The 17,615-nt window shown below is 35.2% G+C and overlaps 2 protein-coding genes across 8 annotated transcripts in view; both read left to right on the top strand.

Moving 5' to 3' along the window:
* Positions 1–11,967, top strand: part of Osbpl8 (oxysterol binding protein like 8) — a 76,462-nt gene extending 64,495 nt beyond the window's left edge. For 4 of the 7 annotated variants that reach the window (XM_090328285.1, XM_090328288.1, XM_090328286.1 and 1 more), the window contains 5 exons: positions 1,286–1,471; positions 1,734–1,821; positions 3,615–3,729; positions 5,902–6,004; positions 7,794–11,967. In XM_090328285.1, the coding sequence (XP_090184411.1) occupies positions 1,286–1,471; positions 1,734–1,821; positions 3,615–3,729; positions 5,902–6,004; positions 7,794–7,926 (625 nt within the window). In that variant the 3' untranslated portion in view covers positions 7,927–11,967. The remainder of the gene's footprint in view (positions 1–1,285; positions 1,472–1,733; positions 1,822–3,614; positions 3,730–5,901; positions 6,005–7,793) is intronic. The other 3 variants (XM_090328287.1, XM_090328289.1, XM_090328284.1) reach the window with 1 other exon arrangement.
* Positions 11,968–13,234: 1,267 nt separating this feature from the next.
* Bbs10 (Bardet-Biedl syndrome 10) lies at positions 13,235–16,868 on the top strand. The gene is made up of 2 exons (XM_090328282.1): positions 13,235–13,507; positions 13,755–16,868. Exons 1-2 carry the CDS (start codon positions 13,323–13,325, stop codon positions 15,694–15,696), a joined length of 2,127 nt encoding a protein of 708 aa, XP_090184408.1. The 5' UTR covers positions 13,235–13,322; the 3' UTR covers positions 15,697–16,868.
* The last annotated feature ends 747 nt before the right edge of the window (positions 16,869–17,615 follow it).

Genomic DNA, 17,615 nt, shown 5'->3' with positions numbered 1-17,615 from the left:
CACATACACAGAAAAGGCTGGAAGTGATGATGTAGCTCAAGTGGCAGAGTGCTGGCCTTGAGCAAAAAGTGTCCAAGGACACACACACACACACACACACACACACACACAAAAAAAAGATGAAAAAATAAGACTTAAGACTAGAAAACTTTCACGAGCTAAGAAATAATAGATCTAAGACTCAGCCCAAATCTGCCTAAGCTTCTATTATTTTTTCCTTTTGGGAAGGGGCCAGTTCTGGGGCTTAAACTCAGGGCCTGGATACTGTCCTGACCTTTCTCAAGCTCTACCAGTTGAGCCACAGCACCACTTCTGGCCTTTTCTATATATGTGGAATCAAACCAAGGAATCGAACTTTACCACTCTAGGCCACTAGGCCAAACTCCTGGCCCTCTCTCTCTGTCTCTCTCTCTTTTTAATTACTCAGATGGCTGATACATAAATGTTGTGTATATTTTTATTGAACTGGTAAAAACATTTTAATAGAGAAAATTATTTTTCAAAATTATTTTATTCAAAGTATTTTTTGTTACTTCACTGTTTTTCAGCACTGTTAACACATAAAAATCCTCAGGAGTGTTAAAAAAATATTAATACTTGATCCCACTCCTAGAGATTCTGATTTTGAAAATTCTCTGATAATTTGCAAACATCCACAGTTGAGAAACAATATAGCTTGCTAGAAGATCTTCCTGAAACCAGTGGATTTTAAACAGTATATATAAGAATTAGGGAGGAGGGGAAGAGAGGAGTGTGGTCTAGTGTTAAAGTGCTTGCCTAGCATGCACAAAGCCCTGAGTCTGATTCCTCAATACCACATACACAGAAAAAGCCCAAAGTGGTGCTATGGCTCAAGTGATAGAACGCTAGCCTTGAGAAAGCGCAAAGATAGTGCCCAGGCCTTGAGTTCAAGCCCCAGGGCAGTCAAAGAGGAAAAAAAAAAAAGAGAGAAAAGGAAAAGAAATGTCTGGGGAGCTTATTTAAATGTAGATTCTCTTGAGCCCTGCTTTTACTGCATTTCCATTATCTTTATTCAGCAACAGTCACTACCATATGTTAAGAACTCATGTAATAAATTTCTCTTGCCAAGAACAAATTATTCACTTACAAGCAGGTGTCTACTCAAAATACTGAATTTTTATATGTTGACTAATTTCTCAGCCTCTGACTATGAATAAGCTCTGTCAAAGCCAGAAAATCCACATGAGCATCATTTTCTCTCAACAGGATTCTATAGAGATATGGTTTTCTGATACTTTTTAATACTATTTTGCACATGTATTAGACTCTGGCAACGAGTAACGCGAGCCATAAATGCCAAAGATCAAACAGAAGCTACTCAAGAGAAGTGTGTTTTGGAAGAAGCTCAAAGGCAAGCTGCCAGAGATCGGAAAACAAAAAATGAAGAATGGACTTGCAAGTTATTTGAACTTGATGCACTCACAGGAGAATGGCATTACAGGTTTGCAGAGTAAGTAAAATGAATTTATTTTAAATAATGTTTACCTTCATTCTTACAATATTTTTGTTAGTTGGCATATATATTGTGTAATTCTGAACTTTCTATTCTAGTAATTATAAGTTCAATTCCATGAGAATAGATCAGAAGACTAGATTTTGGGCCAGTCTTGCTATTAGAACTATATTTATAATTATTAATAAAAATATAATAGAATACACATGTTTTAAGTTCTTTGCTTGGCCATTAAACATTTTTTTTTTCATTTATATAGTACTCGACCATGGGACCCACTTAATGATATGATACAGTTTGAAAAAGATGGTGTTATCCAGACTAAAGTTAAACATCGTACTCCAATGGTACGTAATTAAAAAGAAGACAAAACAAAAATTACATCTACAAGGCATATAAATTTGTTGTCTGTGGCTGTCTCCATTTAAAATTTGCTTTCCAATTTTAAACATTTTAGTAAAAACAAAGATAATACAGCTTTAAGTTCTTATGTCCTCAGAGAACATCAAAAAGACAAATGCTCTCAGAACAAAAGTTTCCAGAATTCTGGAAAATAGTCACATATTTGCATTAGGCAAGGGAGTGCTAGATCAAAATAGTAATAATAATAATAATAATAAAAACAATAACAAAAAACCCAAACAAAAAAACAGTAGGAAAGCTCTATAGCATTTACATGTCTTTGCCAGACCCTTTCCCCAGTTTTATGGACTCTTTCATTCCAATGGAATTCTTGGTGCCAGGGGACAAAGAAGATCATATGCACAAATTGTGTGTGGCTGTTCTAACCTAGTAGGCTATTCACTATTTAAAGGACTGAGATGAGGCACTTATTTCTGAGAATATTAATAAGGAGACTATACAAAAGAACCAAACAAATTGTGGAACTGAAAAGTATGGTAGCAGATAAAATGATTTCTCAAGAAATTATGTGTAGGGGGAGCGGGATAACAAGACAAAAAGAAAAGAAAGTAAAAACAGCAACAAAGAAAAAGCCTATTGTTTCCAAAATGGGTATGTTCTGAAGATGAGAACTAAGACCATAAAACTCTGAAAAGAAAATGGACAAATCTTCATGACCTTGTACTTGGCGGTGGATTCTTAGATGTAACACTTATAAGCATAAATAACAATATCAACAACAAATTATAAGAAGAAACAACCTATAGAATGATAGACAATATTTGCTACTCATTTATTTAATAAAGTTCCAGTATCCAAAATATGTAGAGTCCAAACTTAACAAAAATGACAGCCCAATGTGAAAATGATCAGTGGACTTGATCAGACTTTTCTCCAAAGAAAATATACAGTTGGCCCCAAAAACATACGGTAAGATGTTTAACATTATAAATTATGAGGAAAGTACAAACCAAAATCACAATAGGCATTACCTAACACTATGAAGATTATAATTTAAAATATGGAAAAGGAAAAGTGTTGATATGGAGAAATAATTCTCCAGTGTTTATAAATGTAGAAATATCACATGACCCAACAGTTCTAATCCAAAAGAATTGAAAACAACTAGTGCAAATACTACTACAGTAATGTTCATTACAGGATTATTCATAGCCAAAAGGTAGAAACAATTCATCAACTAATGAATGTATATAAAATTGCTGTATCCATACAATAGTAGACTATTCAATATAAAAAGTAATGAAGTTCTACTGTGTTTCACAACATAGCTGAAACGAAAATCTTGCACTAAAGTAAAGACAAACTAAAAATGGCAAATATTACAAGTTGGGAGGAGGAATAAAAGTTGTGTGACTCCATGTCCAAAATAAGAAAAGAATAGAAAAATTGTGAGACTATCTCCAAAAGAAAATACAAAAAACACCCTTGGAGGAACATGCAGCCTAACGGCAGTTGCTATTTAATGAATGAAACACTGGATTGTTAGAAGTGAAAGGGGAATAATTACTCATTATGTATTTTACTTTTTTGTCAAAATGTTTCCTATGACAATCAAATAAGATAATTTATAATATATTATTGGTTCAGTTTCATTAGCCTGTCCATAGCCCTGTTTCTGAATAACAATCCCATGAATCGTTTTGAAAATTGTATGACTGGTCTTTTGATTACCTATTACCATGCCAACTCATATAAGAGCATGATTGGTTTTTTTCAGGTCAATGTCCCCAAAATGAAACATAAGCCAACCAGGCAACAGAAGAAAGTGGCAAAAGGCTATTCCTCCCCAGAACCTGATATCCAGGACTCATCTGGAAGTGAAAGTAAAAAATGTATATTGTAAACTATTTGCTGTAAGAGTCTAGTTTGGTAATGTGAGAGTTTAGGTAGAGATAGGGATTGGGTATAAATGCTGTACCTAAGAACCTAAGAAAGCTAAGACCTAAGAAAAAGGCATGAAAATGCAGATATGTACAAATAAGAACACTTCAGTAGAACCTCCTACGCCTTAAAAAAAAAATGGTTGATAGTTTCCTGGATGGAATTCAGAAAGCATTTTTGAGCTTTATGCTCAGTTCCATGCTTCAAGAAGTCTTTTACCTTTAAAATAAGTTGGTGTTTAAAATCACAGACAAAATATAGCTAACATAAAATTATAGCTAATATATTAAATAATGGGACATTCTTGTTTGAGCCACATAATAGATGAACTGTTTTAAACCACACTGAGATATGATTGAGAAAGGATAAAAATGCTATTTTAGACATATAGGAAAACAAACTTTAAGCATAGCATCTAATGAGTTTGCACTCAACTAGGAAGTCTAATTTCACCTAAGCAGTTAAGTATAAGGAAATTAGATGATAAAAAGTTTAAAGGAAAGAAAGCTCAGTTCAGTTTGAAGGATGGTTTTTAAAAGAACCCTGATGAATTCTTAGGATTTCTAGAGGATTATAGCAATCTAATGGTAAGGAGGTATAACATACTAGAGAAGTTAAAGAATTCAGTGAATGAAGGTTTATAAACAAGTCACATGATTCCAGGGTACTAAAAGGTAGTGCTAGCTATACTTTTATTATTTACTGATTAACATATGCCAAGACTGTAAGTTAAATATACCTTAAAACAACCTTGTCAAATTTGGATATTATTATTTCTCAAATGAGGCAGCTAGCCAGGTGTCCTGACTCACACCTATAATTCTAGATACTTGAGAGGCTGAAAACAGAAGGACTATGATTTAAGGCCCTGAGTTCAAATCCCAGTTTAACAAGAGGGATGGGAGGGAGGAAAAGAAGAAGCTAGGACCTACATGTTAAATAACATCTGACCAAAAATAACGGAATGAAACGAAGGCATGAATATGAGGTGAGATTTAGAAAAGCGAAGTGTATACCAGTTGCCACTTAGCAATAAAAATGTGTAGAAGAAGAATCAAAACTGATAGCGGAGGTTTAAAGTTTAAGTAACTGAAAGAATGAAGGTAATTTTACAACTAATAAAAAATTTAAATAAGGGCCGGGAGTTTGGCCTAGTGGTAGAGTATTTAGCTTAGCATGCACGGAGACCTGGGTTTGATTCCTCAGTACCACATACTTAGAAAAAAAAAGTCAGAAGTGGTGCTGAAGCTCAAGTGGTAGAGTTCTAGCCTTGAGAAAGTCCAAGGACAGTGCTCAGGCCCTGAGCTCAAGCCCAGGACTGGCAAAAAAAAAAAAAAAAAGATATTTAATAAAGATGACTTCTCTATATCTAGAGAGAGAAAAATACCTTCCCATAATTAATACATATTTTAAGTGAATTATTTTTGCCCATTTTAATGAGCTATAAAATAAAAAAAATTATGCCCTCCAAAAAAAATGTATGACTACTTTATGTTCATGGTATTTTGTTGTTATCTTATTGTGCCAGTCCTAGGGCTTGAACTTAGGACCTGGGTGCTGTTCCTGAACTTTTTGGCTCCAGGCTAGTATTCTACACTACAACTTGATCCAGAGCTCCACTTCCAACTTCTCATTGAGTCTCTTGGACTTTCCTGCCTATGCTGGCTTCAACCTTCAGTCTTCACATTGCGGCCTCCTGAGTAGTTAGGATTACAGGCATGAGCCACTGGCACCTAGCATCCGTAGTGTTTTGAAATTATATGGTTGAGACTCAAAACTGAGTATTAGTTTTATGCTATTATCTAACCACAAGATTAATGCCTAGGAGACTTTTTATTACATAAGACTTAATTAAATTTGGGGCCGGGAGTTTGGCCTAGTGGTTAAAGTGCTTGCCTAGCATGCATGAAGACCCAGGTTCAATTCCTCGGTACCACATACATAGAAAAAAGCCGGAAGTGGTGCTGAGGCTCAAGTGGTAGAGCTCTAGCCTTGAGAAAGTCCAAGGACAGTGCTCAGGCCCTGAGCTCAAGCCCAGGACTGGCAGAAAAAAAAAAAAAAAAGAATTAAATTTAATTCTAGATTGTATTTATGATTACAATTTCATTCTAATTGTCTTTTAGCTCAATCTGTAAAGCCAAGTACACGAAGAAAGAAAGGGATTGAACTGGGAGACATTCAAAGTTCCATCGAATCTATAAAACAAACACAGGAAGATATCAAAAGGTAATATATACTGACAATGTGTGAATAGTAAAGAATTTGGTTATTTAGTAAAACTTATGTATAGTTATAACATTGCTAAGTTAAGCTAGAACCCTGATTTCTGTCCTCTGATGTGTGTTAACGTTATGACATTCCTTTAATAATAAGATGTTGGATGAAATGGTGGGGTTTTTTTTCTCTTTGAAAATAGAATTGGAACTACTTTACTTTACTTCTAGGATTGCATGCTAGGATTGTGTGTGGAGACTGGATTGTTTCTGAGAAAGTTAACAAAGGCTTCAAAGTCCAGCAACTAAAAATTGTTAACACTTAAAGAATTTCCTTGGAGGAGAAAGAATCCTTACCCTTTTCCATTGCTAAAGTTAGTTGAGTTCATACATGTGTGTATGAGTATGTGTGCATTCGTGCATATTAGTTTTAACTTTTTCTTTTTTGCCAGTCCTGGGCTTGAGCTCATGGCCTGAGTACTGTCCTTGGACTTTCTCAAGGCTAGAGTTTTACCACTAGAGCCTCAGCACCCCTCCTGGCTTTTTTCTACATATGTGGTACCGAGGAATTTAATCTGGGTCTTTGTGCATGCTAGGCAAGCACTCTACCACTAGGCCAAACTCCCGGCATGCATAGTAGTTTTTAATGTTGAAAATATTGACCTACCTGTTTTTATGTTTTGGCTTGCATCTTCAGTGCCTGGAGTTTTTCATCTGCAATCTCTTCACTTGCTGGCCCATATACCTGTCCAATGCCTTCACCTGTGCAACTTCTCACATCTCCCAGAATATACTCTGATCCTTCATATTTGGACCTTTTCCCTTACTGTTTCTTACATTGTCTTTCTTCTCATGTCATTAATTATCCTAATCACCCTACCCTTTAGAGCTAATTAATCCCTCTACTTTGCTTAACATCTTTCTTTTGAGCACTCACTCTATTCCAAAGATGTTATTATGTATGTTAGTCTACCCCAATGAATTATTTTCTCCTTAAGTAAGCATCTTACAATATGTTTCCTTCTTCATTTATAGTGAATTGCATATATTAATTAACCTACTTGATTGATTTAATTTCTTTCCATATCTTTATACTGGTAAGACTTTCATAGTACAAGTTCAAAAACCAAATTTTGCTTTACTAGTAAGCTCTTTTTTAGCCTAAAGCATTTAAGGAGGCATGAGGATATTTTAAGCACAGCTCGTGATTAAATCAATATTTTATTTGGGTTAGTATATTAAAACTTTATAGATGGGGGTGGGGGGAGGGAAATGGGGACCAAGACATGAGAAAGGGTATCAGTGTATGTGAAGTAATGCACCTTCCATCTGGAGAATGTAATGTAACCCTTGTAGTAATTACAATAAAAATTATATGAAAAAATTTTATAGAATATTCTACAGTTTGGTAATTTAGGAATGTTATAGTTTATTGCATTACTTGTTTTTTCCTGTGGAAATTTAGGATTTTCTTATACTCCTACCTTTATCTCCGAAGTATAGATAAACGAACTATACTGAACTAACTCAAAAGCAAATGTTTGTTTTAAAACAACTGCTGTAACAGAAGATAGTATGTTCCTAATTATCAAACATAATTATGTTTGTCAAAGATATTATATATTTACATATAATTCATTTGATGTGATGCATAATAAATAGCATCATATCCTTACTCTGGTACTAATTCAACAGGTTATTTAGATAATGTAATTCAGAGCTTTCTGACCATATGATATCAAATTGTAAATTTTGTGCTAACATTTCTAGAAAATTAATATAATCATTGTTTATTTTTGTAGAAACATTATGGCTCTTCGAAATCACTTAGTTCCAGGCACACCTGCCACGGATTATTTTCTGCAACAGAAAGACTACTTCATCATTTTCCTCCTGATTTTGCTTCAAGTCATAATAAACTTCATGTTTAAGTAGAAGTTCTTTACAATTGAGTCAGTGAGCTACAAAAATCAGCTTTGACTTGGGACCAGTGTTTAAGTTAGTTTGATCTTTGTTAAAACATCAAAAAGTTCTAAAACAAAACAGACAGGAGACAAACGTAGATGTGTCTGCCTTTCGTATCTTTTATCCTTAACTTAAAAAGAGAGCTATCCCATTTTTCTGTTAATGTGAGCTATGTGTTAAGAAACAAGGTATTTCTAGCTTTTGTGAGAATGTCTACATGTGATTATTATAAATCCACATGTATACATGGCTATCTCTTATGTACTCTGACCTGACATTAGTCTTTGTATTCTATAGAATGTTCTGAAATGTACTGCAAACATTGTTCATAACAGAAATGCTATTGATCTTATTAGTGTGTGTATAGTAGTCTGTTTTCTCCTTAAGATAGGCATAAAACTTATTATCAAGGAATTATACACTTGGAAATGATGGGGTTAATAGGCCTCTTGTAAATAGTTCAGTAATACTATTCTGTTAAAAATCATTTCCAAAGTACCCAGGTCAATGTGCTCTTAGAAACACCAAGAAAAATTACAAATGGTCAAAATTAGTATTTCAAAAAGACGTGGTAAAGTTTTTAAAAGTTTACAAATGATTTTTTAACCCATAAGATTTAATATTTCTAAGTATAAGCATATATGTACTTATGTGTATATCAATATAAAAAACTGGTATGTAGCAATATGGATGTATTAATTGTAACACAACCATATACATTAGCTGAAAAATGTGGTCAAAATTGATTGCTGTCCTTTTTTTTTTCCCCTAAGTTAGCTGGTTCATGTTAATAGGCCAAGTTATCAAGGTGTTTATAAAGTATATAAAATAGTAATAGCGATAGTTCATGCTTTTTTTTAGAAAAACATTTTAGTGTTCATTTGAACCTTAGTGTGTTCAATGACTAAGTAGAATAGAAAAAAATAAAACAAATACTTCACTTCAAAACCAGAAGGAGAAAGGCAATGAGAAATGACACTATGTGAGAGCCTTTTTATGTGTACATTAAAATTGGTTTCCTTAAAATGTGCAATAGTTGAACATTTAAAAGTATTGCGTTCTAATTCTTTATTATGCCCCTTTGTTCTTGGTAACTTTGTCTATGGCAAAACCACAATTCTGTAAGATAAATTTTGTCAAGCATATTTGTCCTTTATTTTTTTGCCTATATCTTCAATTTACTATTTTGACTTTATATTTTTATATTTAGTCCTTTTTTTTCTTTCAAAAGTAATTGAGTTCAGGAAGATGGTGTCCTAGAATATACTTTAGAGAATATAGATTTTTGGAATGCTTTTTAAAATGAAAATGTAGATCAGAGAAAATAATTGCTCTGACTATATCTGCCTTTGACTAAGAAGAGACTGTGAGACACAAGTAAAATTACAATCAATCATCTTTGTCCTGTGACAAATGTAATATTATGTCATATTAAGGGATAATTGCTAATTTATAAAAACTGATAATCTGATTTTTTTTCTAACAAATAGAACTAAGTATCCTTAGGTTTCTATAAAGAGCCATGTCCCATGCAGTATTGTTAAAATGTACTGCAGTCCATATGTACACTTAAAAACTTCTAAAATTTACCAGCGTAAATAAGGTGTATGTGTATCCAGCATTTTCATTAGTCTTAGAACAAGTGGATTTGGGATTATATTTCATATTTCTCAGTATATATTTTGTATTTGCATTCTATTACCTATATTATATGCTCATCTGCCTATTCATTGACATGTGATATTTTGTAAATACTGTACAATTTGAACTTTTATGATTTAAATTAGTATTAATTTGTACTATATGTAACTTAGTTGGCTAATCACAAAAATGATTTCATCGTTGAACCCTGAAAACTTAAAAATTTTTATTGGTGACCTGTCTTAGGGTTTTGGTCTTATCTACTTGTGTGTTACTTTTTCATTTAATCTAAATAGTTTTATTTGCATGGTTGTCTTCTAAGACTGGAAAAATAATAATTTTTAAAGAAAACATTATAGATTCTTACCCAAGGAGTCAAAACTAAAGAGCAGGGTCATTCATGTCTGTTGCTTATACACTAAAAGCATATTTCTAATGGAATAGTTTCCACATGCTTTTAGTTGTATAGGCTCATTTCTATGGGCAGAACACAAAACTCAGGAATTGGTGGCTTAATTGCAGATCAGTACTTATACTGGGGCTTAGTATGTACATCCATTAAAACACACACTTACCTTTGTAGTTAGCCATAATATGTAATTGACTGAATGTTCTTTTTCTGAGATTAACACTCCTCTATATAGATTTTTTAATATGATTCACAGTTCCCATGTGTCTGAAAGCTTCATGATGGTTTCCAAGATTTATAACCTTAAGACCAATTTTTTTTTATAGAAAATGTTTTCTCACATGAAAATTTATATGAGTAATAATTATTGACACATGCACTTTTTAGTTGTGAAATGTACTAGGTCTTCAGTTATCTCCCTTTTAGTGAGACATTGTTGGCTTAAAAAAAGACAATAAAAAGGCACATAGAATGTTAAAAGTTACAGCAATATACATATTTTATTTGTATTTCATATCAGTACTTTTTGTATCACTTATGAAGTTACAGTATAATCTTTGTTACAGCTGAGTTGATAATTGCATTCCATTGAAAAGTTGGCCTTGTAAATTAAAACTCTTAATATTCATGCTTTTGTGCCTTTAAGAATATATTTTTGTCATTTTTGTGTTACAGAACTGTAATATGTTCAAAGTATTTATAGCTTGTCATAAAAGGGTCATTTATTTGTGTCACTTTATTTCCTTTTATATAGTGGAAGTATATTTAAATAGCAGTGCTGTACTTTTTTAAGGGTTTGTCTATTTACCTATTTCAAATATATCCCTATTCTCAGACATCATTGAAGTCGACTGTCAGACTACTCTGAGTATTGTAAACAGTGCCTTTTTTGATGGAATTCACACTGTTTTGGATGTCTTGTGCCATATACACAGAATTCTGTGGAAGGCAGTTTTAACTTTTTGAAGAATATCTTCATCAAATTTAGGAAAACAAATGTATAAAATTTGATTTTTTCATGTGTTCATCATTTCTAGTGAGGAATTAATAGTTTTGAGATTTTTGCTTGACCTACAGTGATAATGGCATTACTGATGAGTCAATTTGTTTGAATGCAGATTTTGAATTATGTAAACTGTAAAGAAATAAAATATTAGTATTTATATAAAAATTTCCAATTTGATTCAATGAGGGGAACCCCACATAAAACAGTAAGTTTACATTTCAATTTGTATGTTATTTGACTAAGTGTAAAAAGAGATTCTTTAAAATTGTATAACTTGCCGCTATTATGTAATTTGGTTTCATTTTCTTCTCCATATCCTGAGCTTAATGTACTTAATTTTCCTTTGTTACTCTGAACATACTATTTTTGTTACTGTTTTTAATTGAAAATGGACTGTTAAAATTATATAGGACCAGTGTCTTTTTTAGTATGATTAACATATTTAGAAGAGTCACAAGAAACCCATGACAAAAATGAATGTGAATATACTTTCTAAAATATTTAGAAAATTTTATTTCTGCATTTATCATGTAAAAGTATTTTTAGTATTGAAAATTGAAAGAAAATTACCATGAAACTGTTGATGAGCCACAGAACTTCGGTTGAATTTTTTTCCATGTTTTAGCATGTTAAATATAAACAAGTTTATAAAAATCCCGTTTAATGATCATTTATAAATTCAAGCACTACCACTGGTCATTTTTTTATGATAGAATAAAAAGTATGTTATCTGCAGAGCAAGTAAGTATAGCACACTGTCAAGTTCTTTTCCTTAAGGTGCATAGTAAATGTACAGATAGTCACAGGCTACTGTTTTGTAATGTATAACATTTCTTATCTATTATTCCTAACCTGTTACAAATGTTTGCAGAGAGAAAAGAATTGAATTTTTCTAATGATCTGTAAAAACTATTAACTTCTACAAGTAGACATTCTAAATAAAAAAAATTTTAAAAACAGCAAACTTATCGGAACTGTTTTTGCGGGGGTAATTGTAAAGTATTGCGAAGGGCTTGAGATTTAACAAAATTTCTAATGCATGCTTAACTTGGTACTTCATATTATTCTTGATTTTTACTAACATTTTTAAGGTAAGTGAAAATTACCTTAAATTTTATGAAGAATCTATGTTTCAGAGAATGTAAATGACTACCCAAAATTACATACATAGAGTGATAGCAGAGTGCTGCTAACATTGAGCACAGAGTTCAAGACCCAAGAAAAGAAATAAAACCTTAAAAGCCAAGTACTTAAGTAGCAGGCTGGAGGCTAGAGGCTGTAATCCTAGCTACTCAGGAAGCTGAGATGTGAGGATCGCAGTTCAAAACCAGCCCTAAGTCTCTAAGACTCTCCAGTTAACCACCAGACAACCGGAAGTGGTGCTGTGACAAGAGCACTAGCCTTGAGCTGAAGAGCTCAGGGAGAGCGCCCAGTCCCAGAGTCCAAGCCCCACAACAAAGCTATGACAGCACAAGCCAGTGGCTCAGGCCTTCTGAAGCTGTGGCTGAGATGTGTGAGCTGCATTGAAGCCAGATCAGCAGTCAAACTAAAAGAGATGCTTGTCTCCGATTAAACAGCAAATAGCTGTAAGTGGTGGGAATCAAACGTGGGGCCTTGGTTCTGAGTGGAAAGTCAGGCGACCAGAGCACGAGGCCCAGAACGACAGCACGATTTTACTGTTTCATAAACGCTCGATCCAGTAAGAGACCAGTGCGTATTAGATAAAGCATACACGGTGGTCACCGGTGTGACTAGTGGATCTGGGGTCTCACTTCGAGCCACGTGCTAACGAAATGGCCGAAAGGCAGGCGCTGGGGTTTCCCAGTGTTCTGGGATGCCAAAGACCTGGGCCGTGGCCCCGCCCCGTCCCTCTGCATCCTCCAATGGCTTTCGTGGTGGGAGGAGACAGTGGCCGCGCGGGCGGGGCGGGCGGCATCTGGAGGGCGGGGCCCCGGCTCCACCCTCCCCCTCCCGCCCGCCAGCACATGACCCGGCTGGAAGGCGGGCTCTGGAGGGGCACCCCGGCTTTCCGCTCTCGGGACAGCTCCGGGCGAGTGCAGGCTTTCACCTCGGTCTTCCAAAGTGATAGCTCTCCCCGCCCTGCTTTCCAGCCAAGCGAGCTAACACGCTGCCCACCCGGAGAGGCCGTGCCGCCCCAACTTCCGGTTTCGACAGCTGGCTTCCGGATCCGGTCCCGCCCTCGCTTCCGCCGTTGTCTCTGGTCTGGCCCCGCCGCCCCCTCTGGGCCATCCTGACGTCTCTCTCCTCTGTGGGCCCCGGGGGAGGGAACGGCTCGGCAGCCCACGCTCCATGGCTGCCCCGGCATCAGTGAAGACGGCCCTGCGGGTGGCCGAGGCGCTGGAGAGCATCGTGAGCCGCTGCTTCGGGCCAGATGGGCGCCAGGTTTTGTGTACGAAGCCCACGGGCGAGGTGCTACTCAGCCGGGATGGAGGCCGCCTACTGGCGGCGCTACACTTAGAGCATCCCATAGCCAGGTACCTGCGTGCCTCCCTGTAGAGCCAGGCCTGCCTGCGTGTCCCCTGAGCTGTCACCACCTCCCATGGCCCCTTCTCCCCAGCCCAGAACCTTCCAAACATAAGGATAAGGATGGATGTCCCTGGGGCAAGAATCTGTCTATAGCTGTGATAAACATGGTTGTTATCTTGATTCCAATCAATATTTTAAGCTCTCTTTCTGAAAATACGAGTTCCTTTATTTTTTTTACTTTTTTTTTTGATACAGGATGATAGTGGCCTGTGTTTCCAGTCATCTCAAACAAACAGGAGATGGTGCTAAAACATTTATTATTTTTCTTTGCCATTTACTCAGAGGACTTCATGCAATCACAGGAAAAGAAAAGGATTCGTTGAGTTTTGGAAATATGCAAACCCTGCAAAGACACTGGAAAAATTGTTGTCAGTGGAAGTATATCTCCCAAGCTCTATTAACGTTTCAGACACAAATATTAGACTTTACTGTGGGTCAGTGTTTAAGTAAACACTTTCTGTCCATCTTTTCTTCATCTGCTAAAGACAGAACTTTGTGTAGGGGCTCTTTAGAGTTACTCTTAGAAGCATATTTTTGTGGAAGAGTGGGAAGAAATAATCACAAATTTATTTCACAATTGATGTGTGATTACTTTTTCAAATGTATGACTTACAAAAGTAGTGTTGAAGTATTTCAGTTAGTGGATGACTATTTTGTAGAATTGAATGTTAGTGTCACTGGCCTTCCTGTTTCAGACTCTAGAATTGTTGATGGGCTTGTGCTTCACCGAGATTTTTCTGTTTACTGCCCAGGAGATGGTGACGTAAGAATGGTGATAGTAAAGGAAATTATACAGCCTTTTTTTTCAACCTCTAGATCAGAGTTTATGTTAAATTCAGAAGCACAATTTCAGACCTCTCAGTTTTGGATCGTGGAAAAAACAAAAGCAATATTGACACAGTTACGCAGTCAGAATGTGAAATTGCTCCTCTCTAGTGTGAAACAACCTGATTTAGTTATTTATTATGCAAGATTGAATGGCATATCAGTAGTGGAGTGTTTATCATCAGAAGAAATAACTCTTATCTGGAGGATCATTGGTCTTACTCCATGTGAACTACCACAGATCTCACAATGTGAAATTTCTAACACTGTTCTGGTGAAATTTTGTAAACCACTCATACTTAGATCCAAAAGGTATGTTCATCTTGGCTTAATTAGCACATGTGTGTTTATGCCACACAGTATAGTTCTTTGTGGACCAGTTCTGGGCCTTGTGAACCAACATGAAAGTGCTTTACATGGAGCATTTAAAATGCTTCGCCAGTTATATAGCAATCTTGATCTAAATTATGTAATACAAGCCAGTGACCAAAATGGCACATCAAATCCTCTTGCTTCTAAAAATAGCCAAAAAAGTAATCAGTTACCAGAAATTGGTAATGACTATATACTTAGATCACATCAGGACACAGTAGTAAAGAACAAAGATGTATGCACAAATTTGGTAGCTTCAAATGTAGAATTAGAAGTAAATATTCCACATTCAACATCAGAAGTGGCACCCACAGATACATTCCAAGCAAATGTAGCACAGAGGTGTTTGTCTCCAGAAAAAAACAAAATAATAGATGACTGTGAGCTGTTAGCTAATCCCACTGGTAAATGTACAACAGAAAATACTAGAATAGAAATTTCTTATGAAATTTTGCAGGTCACAGAAATTCCAGGAAAGGGGAACATGTTACCACTGAAAACCAAGTCACTGGATATGTGTACTTCCCAGAATTGCCACTTCTCATCTGTGCCAGCAGGTTGTGTGTTGCCAGTAGGTGGCAGTTTTGAGATCTTATTACATTACTATCTTCTCAGCTATGCCCAAAAATGCCAGCAATCAGAAGAAACCATAGTTGTTACATTAATAGCTAATGCACTTTTAAGTGTTCCTCAAATCCTTTATAAGTCCAAGAAAGGAAATAACAGCTTTCCACAAATATATTTGAGATCCATCCATGCACTACAAACCCATCAACTCATGGTAAGCAGTCAGGTAGGTTTGGAATCAGTAACTGGTAAGTACCAGTTAATAACTTCAGTTCTTCAGTGCTTGGCAAAAATATTAACTATTGATTTGATTATCAGTGTTAGAAGGCAACCTCAGAAAAATTGTGATGAAGATTCAGAAGATGAATTTTAACATCTAAAGTTTTGGGTTTGTTTTTTTTTTTAATTCCTACTCAAACCATAAAGTAATGGAGGCATATGACTCTTGATTTTAAAGTCAGTTTAGTCTACTTGGAAAATAATACAACTTAAATAGTAGATCTACTGTAAGGTTACCAGACCATTTAGACACTAATGTTAGACTTATTTATGAAACAAAACCAACAGGGAAACTAAATTTGGCTAAATGTGTATCTTGTCCCTCTTTGCATCTCATCTATGTTAATCTGCGTGTGAGAGGTGATACTTGCTTATAGCTCCTTTTTTCTATATCATTTACTTGTTTATAGCTCCTTTTTTCTGTATCATTTTTTTCACTTTCTTCATTCTCATCTTCACTTTTGTATATACTTCAAACCATCATAAGATGGGAGTCTTCAAAGGCCACCTTATTTTAATTGTAAAGCAAATGTTATTTGTTTCATTTAAAATAATTTTCCAAGACAAACATAGTTTTCCCTACACCTAATTTGTAAAGCAGTAGTTCTTAATTTTTCTTTTAGACTACATAAATTGGTTGTTTACTTTTACATGCTATGTGGTTTGTTTCTATTCCATTTGAAAAAAGCTTGGGTAGATTTTCACTACTTACACACAGATTGGATATATATTACCAGAAAGAGCACTGTGCTCTGGAATTTTTTTCTACAATTAAAAGTTAATACTAGAAAAGCTATGAAATTCATACTTTTTGGTTTTTCCTTGGCTCCTAAAATCTTATAAAGCTAATCTATGTACTTGATATTTTATGTACTTTTTTTTGTATCTAGGGCATTGCCAGTGTACCTGTTCAATAGTAACAAAAATTTGCTAAGGTGAATTTAAAAATGTGTTTGCTTTTCATTTTAAGAGCTTAAAATGAAATCCTGTGCATCTAGCCATGGATAAGAGCAGCGTCTTCTGCTTTTTTGTAGTTTTCTGCAATACTCAAAACAGTATTTTTATGTATGCAAAGTATTCAGACATGCTTGTGAAATAAAAGTTATATTCGATCTGTTCCTCTAAGTCTGTTTCTAATTTACTTATTCACTGTGTGCCAAGTACTGGGCTAAATACTGAGTATGTCGTGGATAGATAAGGGACACTGCTTGATTGGAAATTGAATGTAAGAAAATTGATGAAAAAAAACCTACTGTAGTTGGTAAGTGGTGATGATAGTTATTTAAAACTAGCATTTTTGTCAGGCAATATCTTTTATAGTTCTGTTTATAAAGGTTTATGTTAAATGATGCATATTTCATTTCTTATACCATAATCTAGCTCTTCTTTAGTTCCTAGATGAATGAGCCTTTGTTAAAACTGCTGGACATTTTCTCATTCTTTTTTTAAAAAAAAAAAAAGTCCTTTTAGTTTTTGTTGTCGTTGTTGTAAGTATTCTTCAGTCACTAAAGGTACTGGGAGAGTTTTCTTTTAACCTACCTAGTATTCCGCATTGGTATTCATTGAACATGTATAAATGTCAGTCCTGGGGCTTGAACTCAGGACCTAGACACTGTCCTTGGACACTTGAGCCACAGCACCACCTCTGGCTTTTTCTGAGAAATCAAAGCCAGGACTTCATGCATGCTAAGCAAGCACTGTACCACTAGGCCATGCTCCTGGCCCCTCAGAAGCCTTCTTGTAAGCTGGGACTGGATCCTTGTGTGATTGGCACCTGGTTTAATGTCTCACAAAACATCTGCCCAGTAAGTGTGTTAAGCATTTATTTTTTAATAAATTAGTCTTTTAGTCCTTCTAGACAAGGTTATAATTCTTTTTCCATAAACTTAATGGACAAAAATCAAAATGTGGAATTGATATATACAAAGTAGATTTTAAATAGCATCCTGCTTTAGATTTTAGAATTTAGATTTTAAAAAGTAGTAACTGGAGGGAGGAAGAGTGAACAAATGC

The sequence above is a fragment of the Megascapheus bottae genome, chromosome 2 (assembly GCF_031878675.1).
Source record: "Megascapheus bottae isolate mThoBot1 chromosome 2, mThoBot2.hap1, whole genome shotgun sequence".
In the NCBI taxonomy this organism is placed as follows: domain Eukaryota; kingdom Metazoa; phylum Chordata; class Mammalia; order Rodentia; family Geomyidae; genus Megascapheus; species Megascapheus bottae.
This window is presented reverse-complemented; position numbering and strand designations above follow the sequence as displayed.

What these genes read in the sequence shown, in the direction of transcription:
- Bbs10 (XM_090328282.1), top strand. Translation starts at nt 13,323, where the DNA reads ATGGCTGCCCCGGCATCAGTGAAGACGGCCCTGCGGGTGGCCGAGGCG. An exon ending in TTAGAGCATCCCATAGCCAG is followed by an intron (nt 13,508 to 13,754) that starts GTACCTGCGTGC and finishes TTTTTGATACAG; the next exon opens with GATGATAGTGGCCTGTGTTT.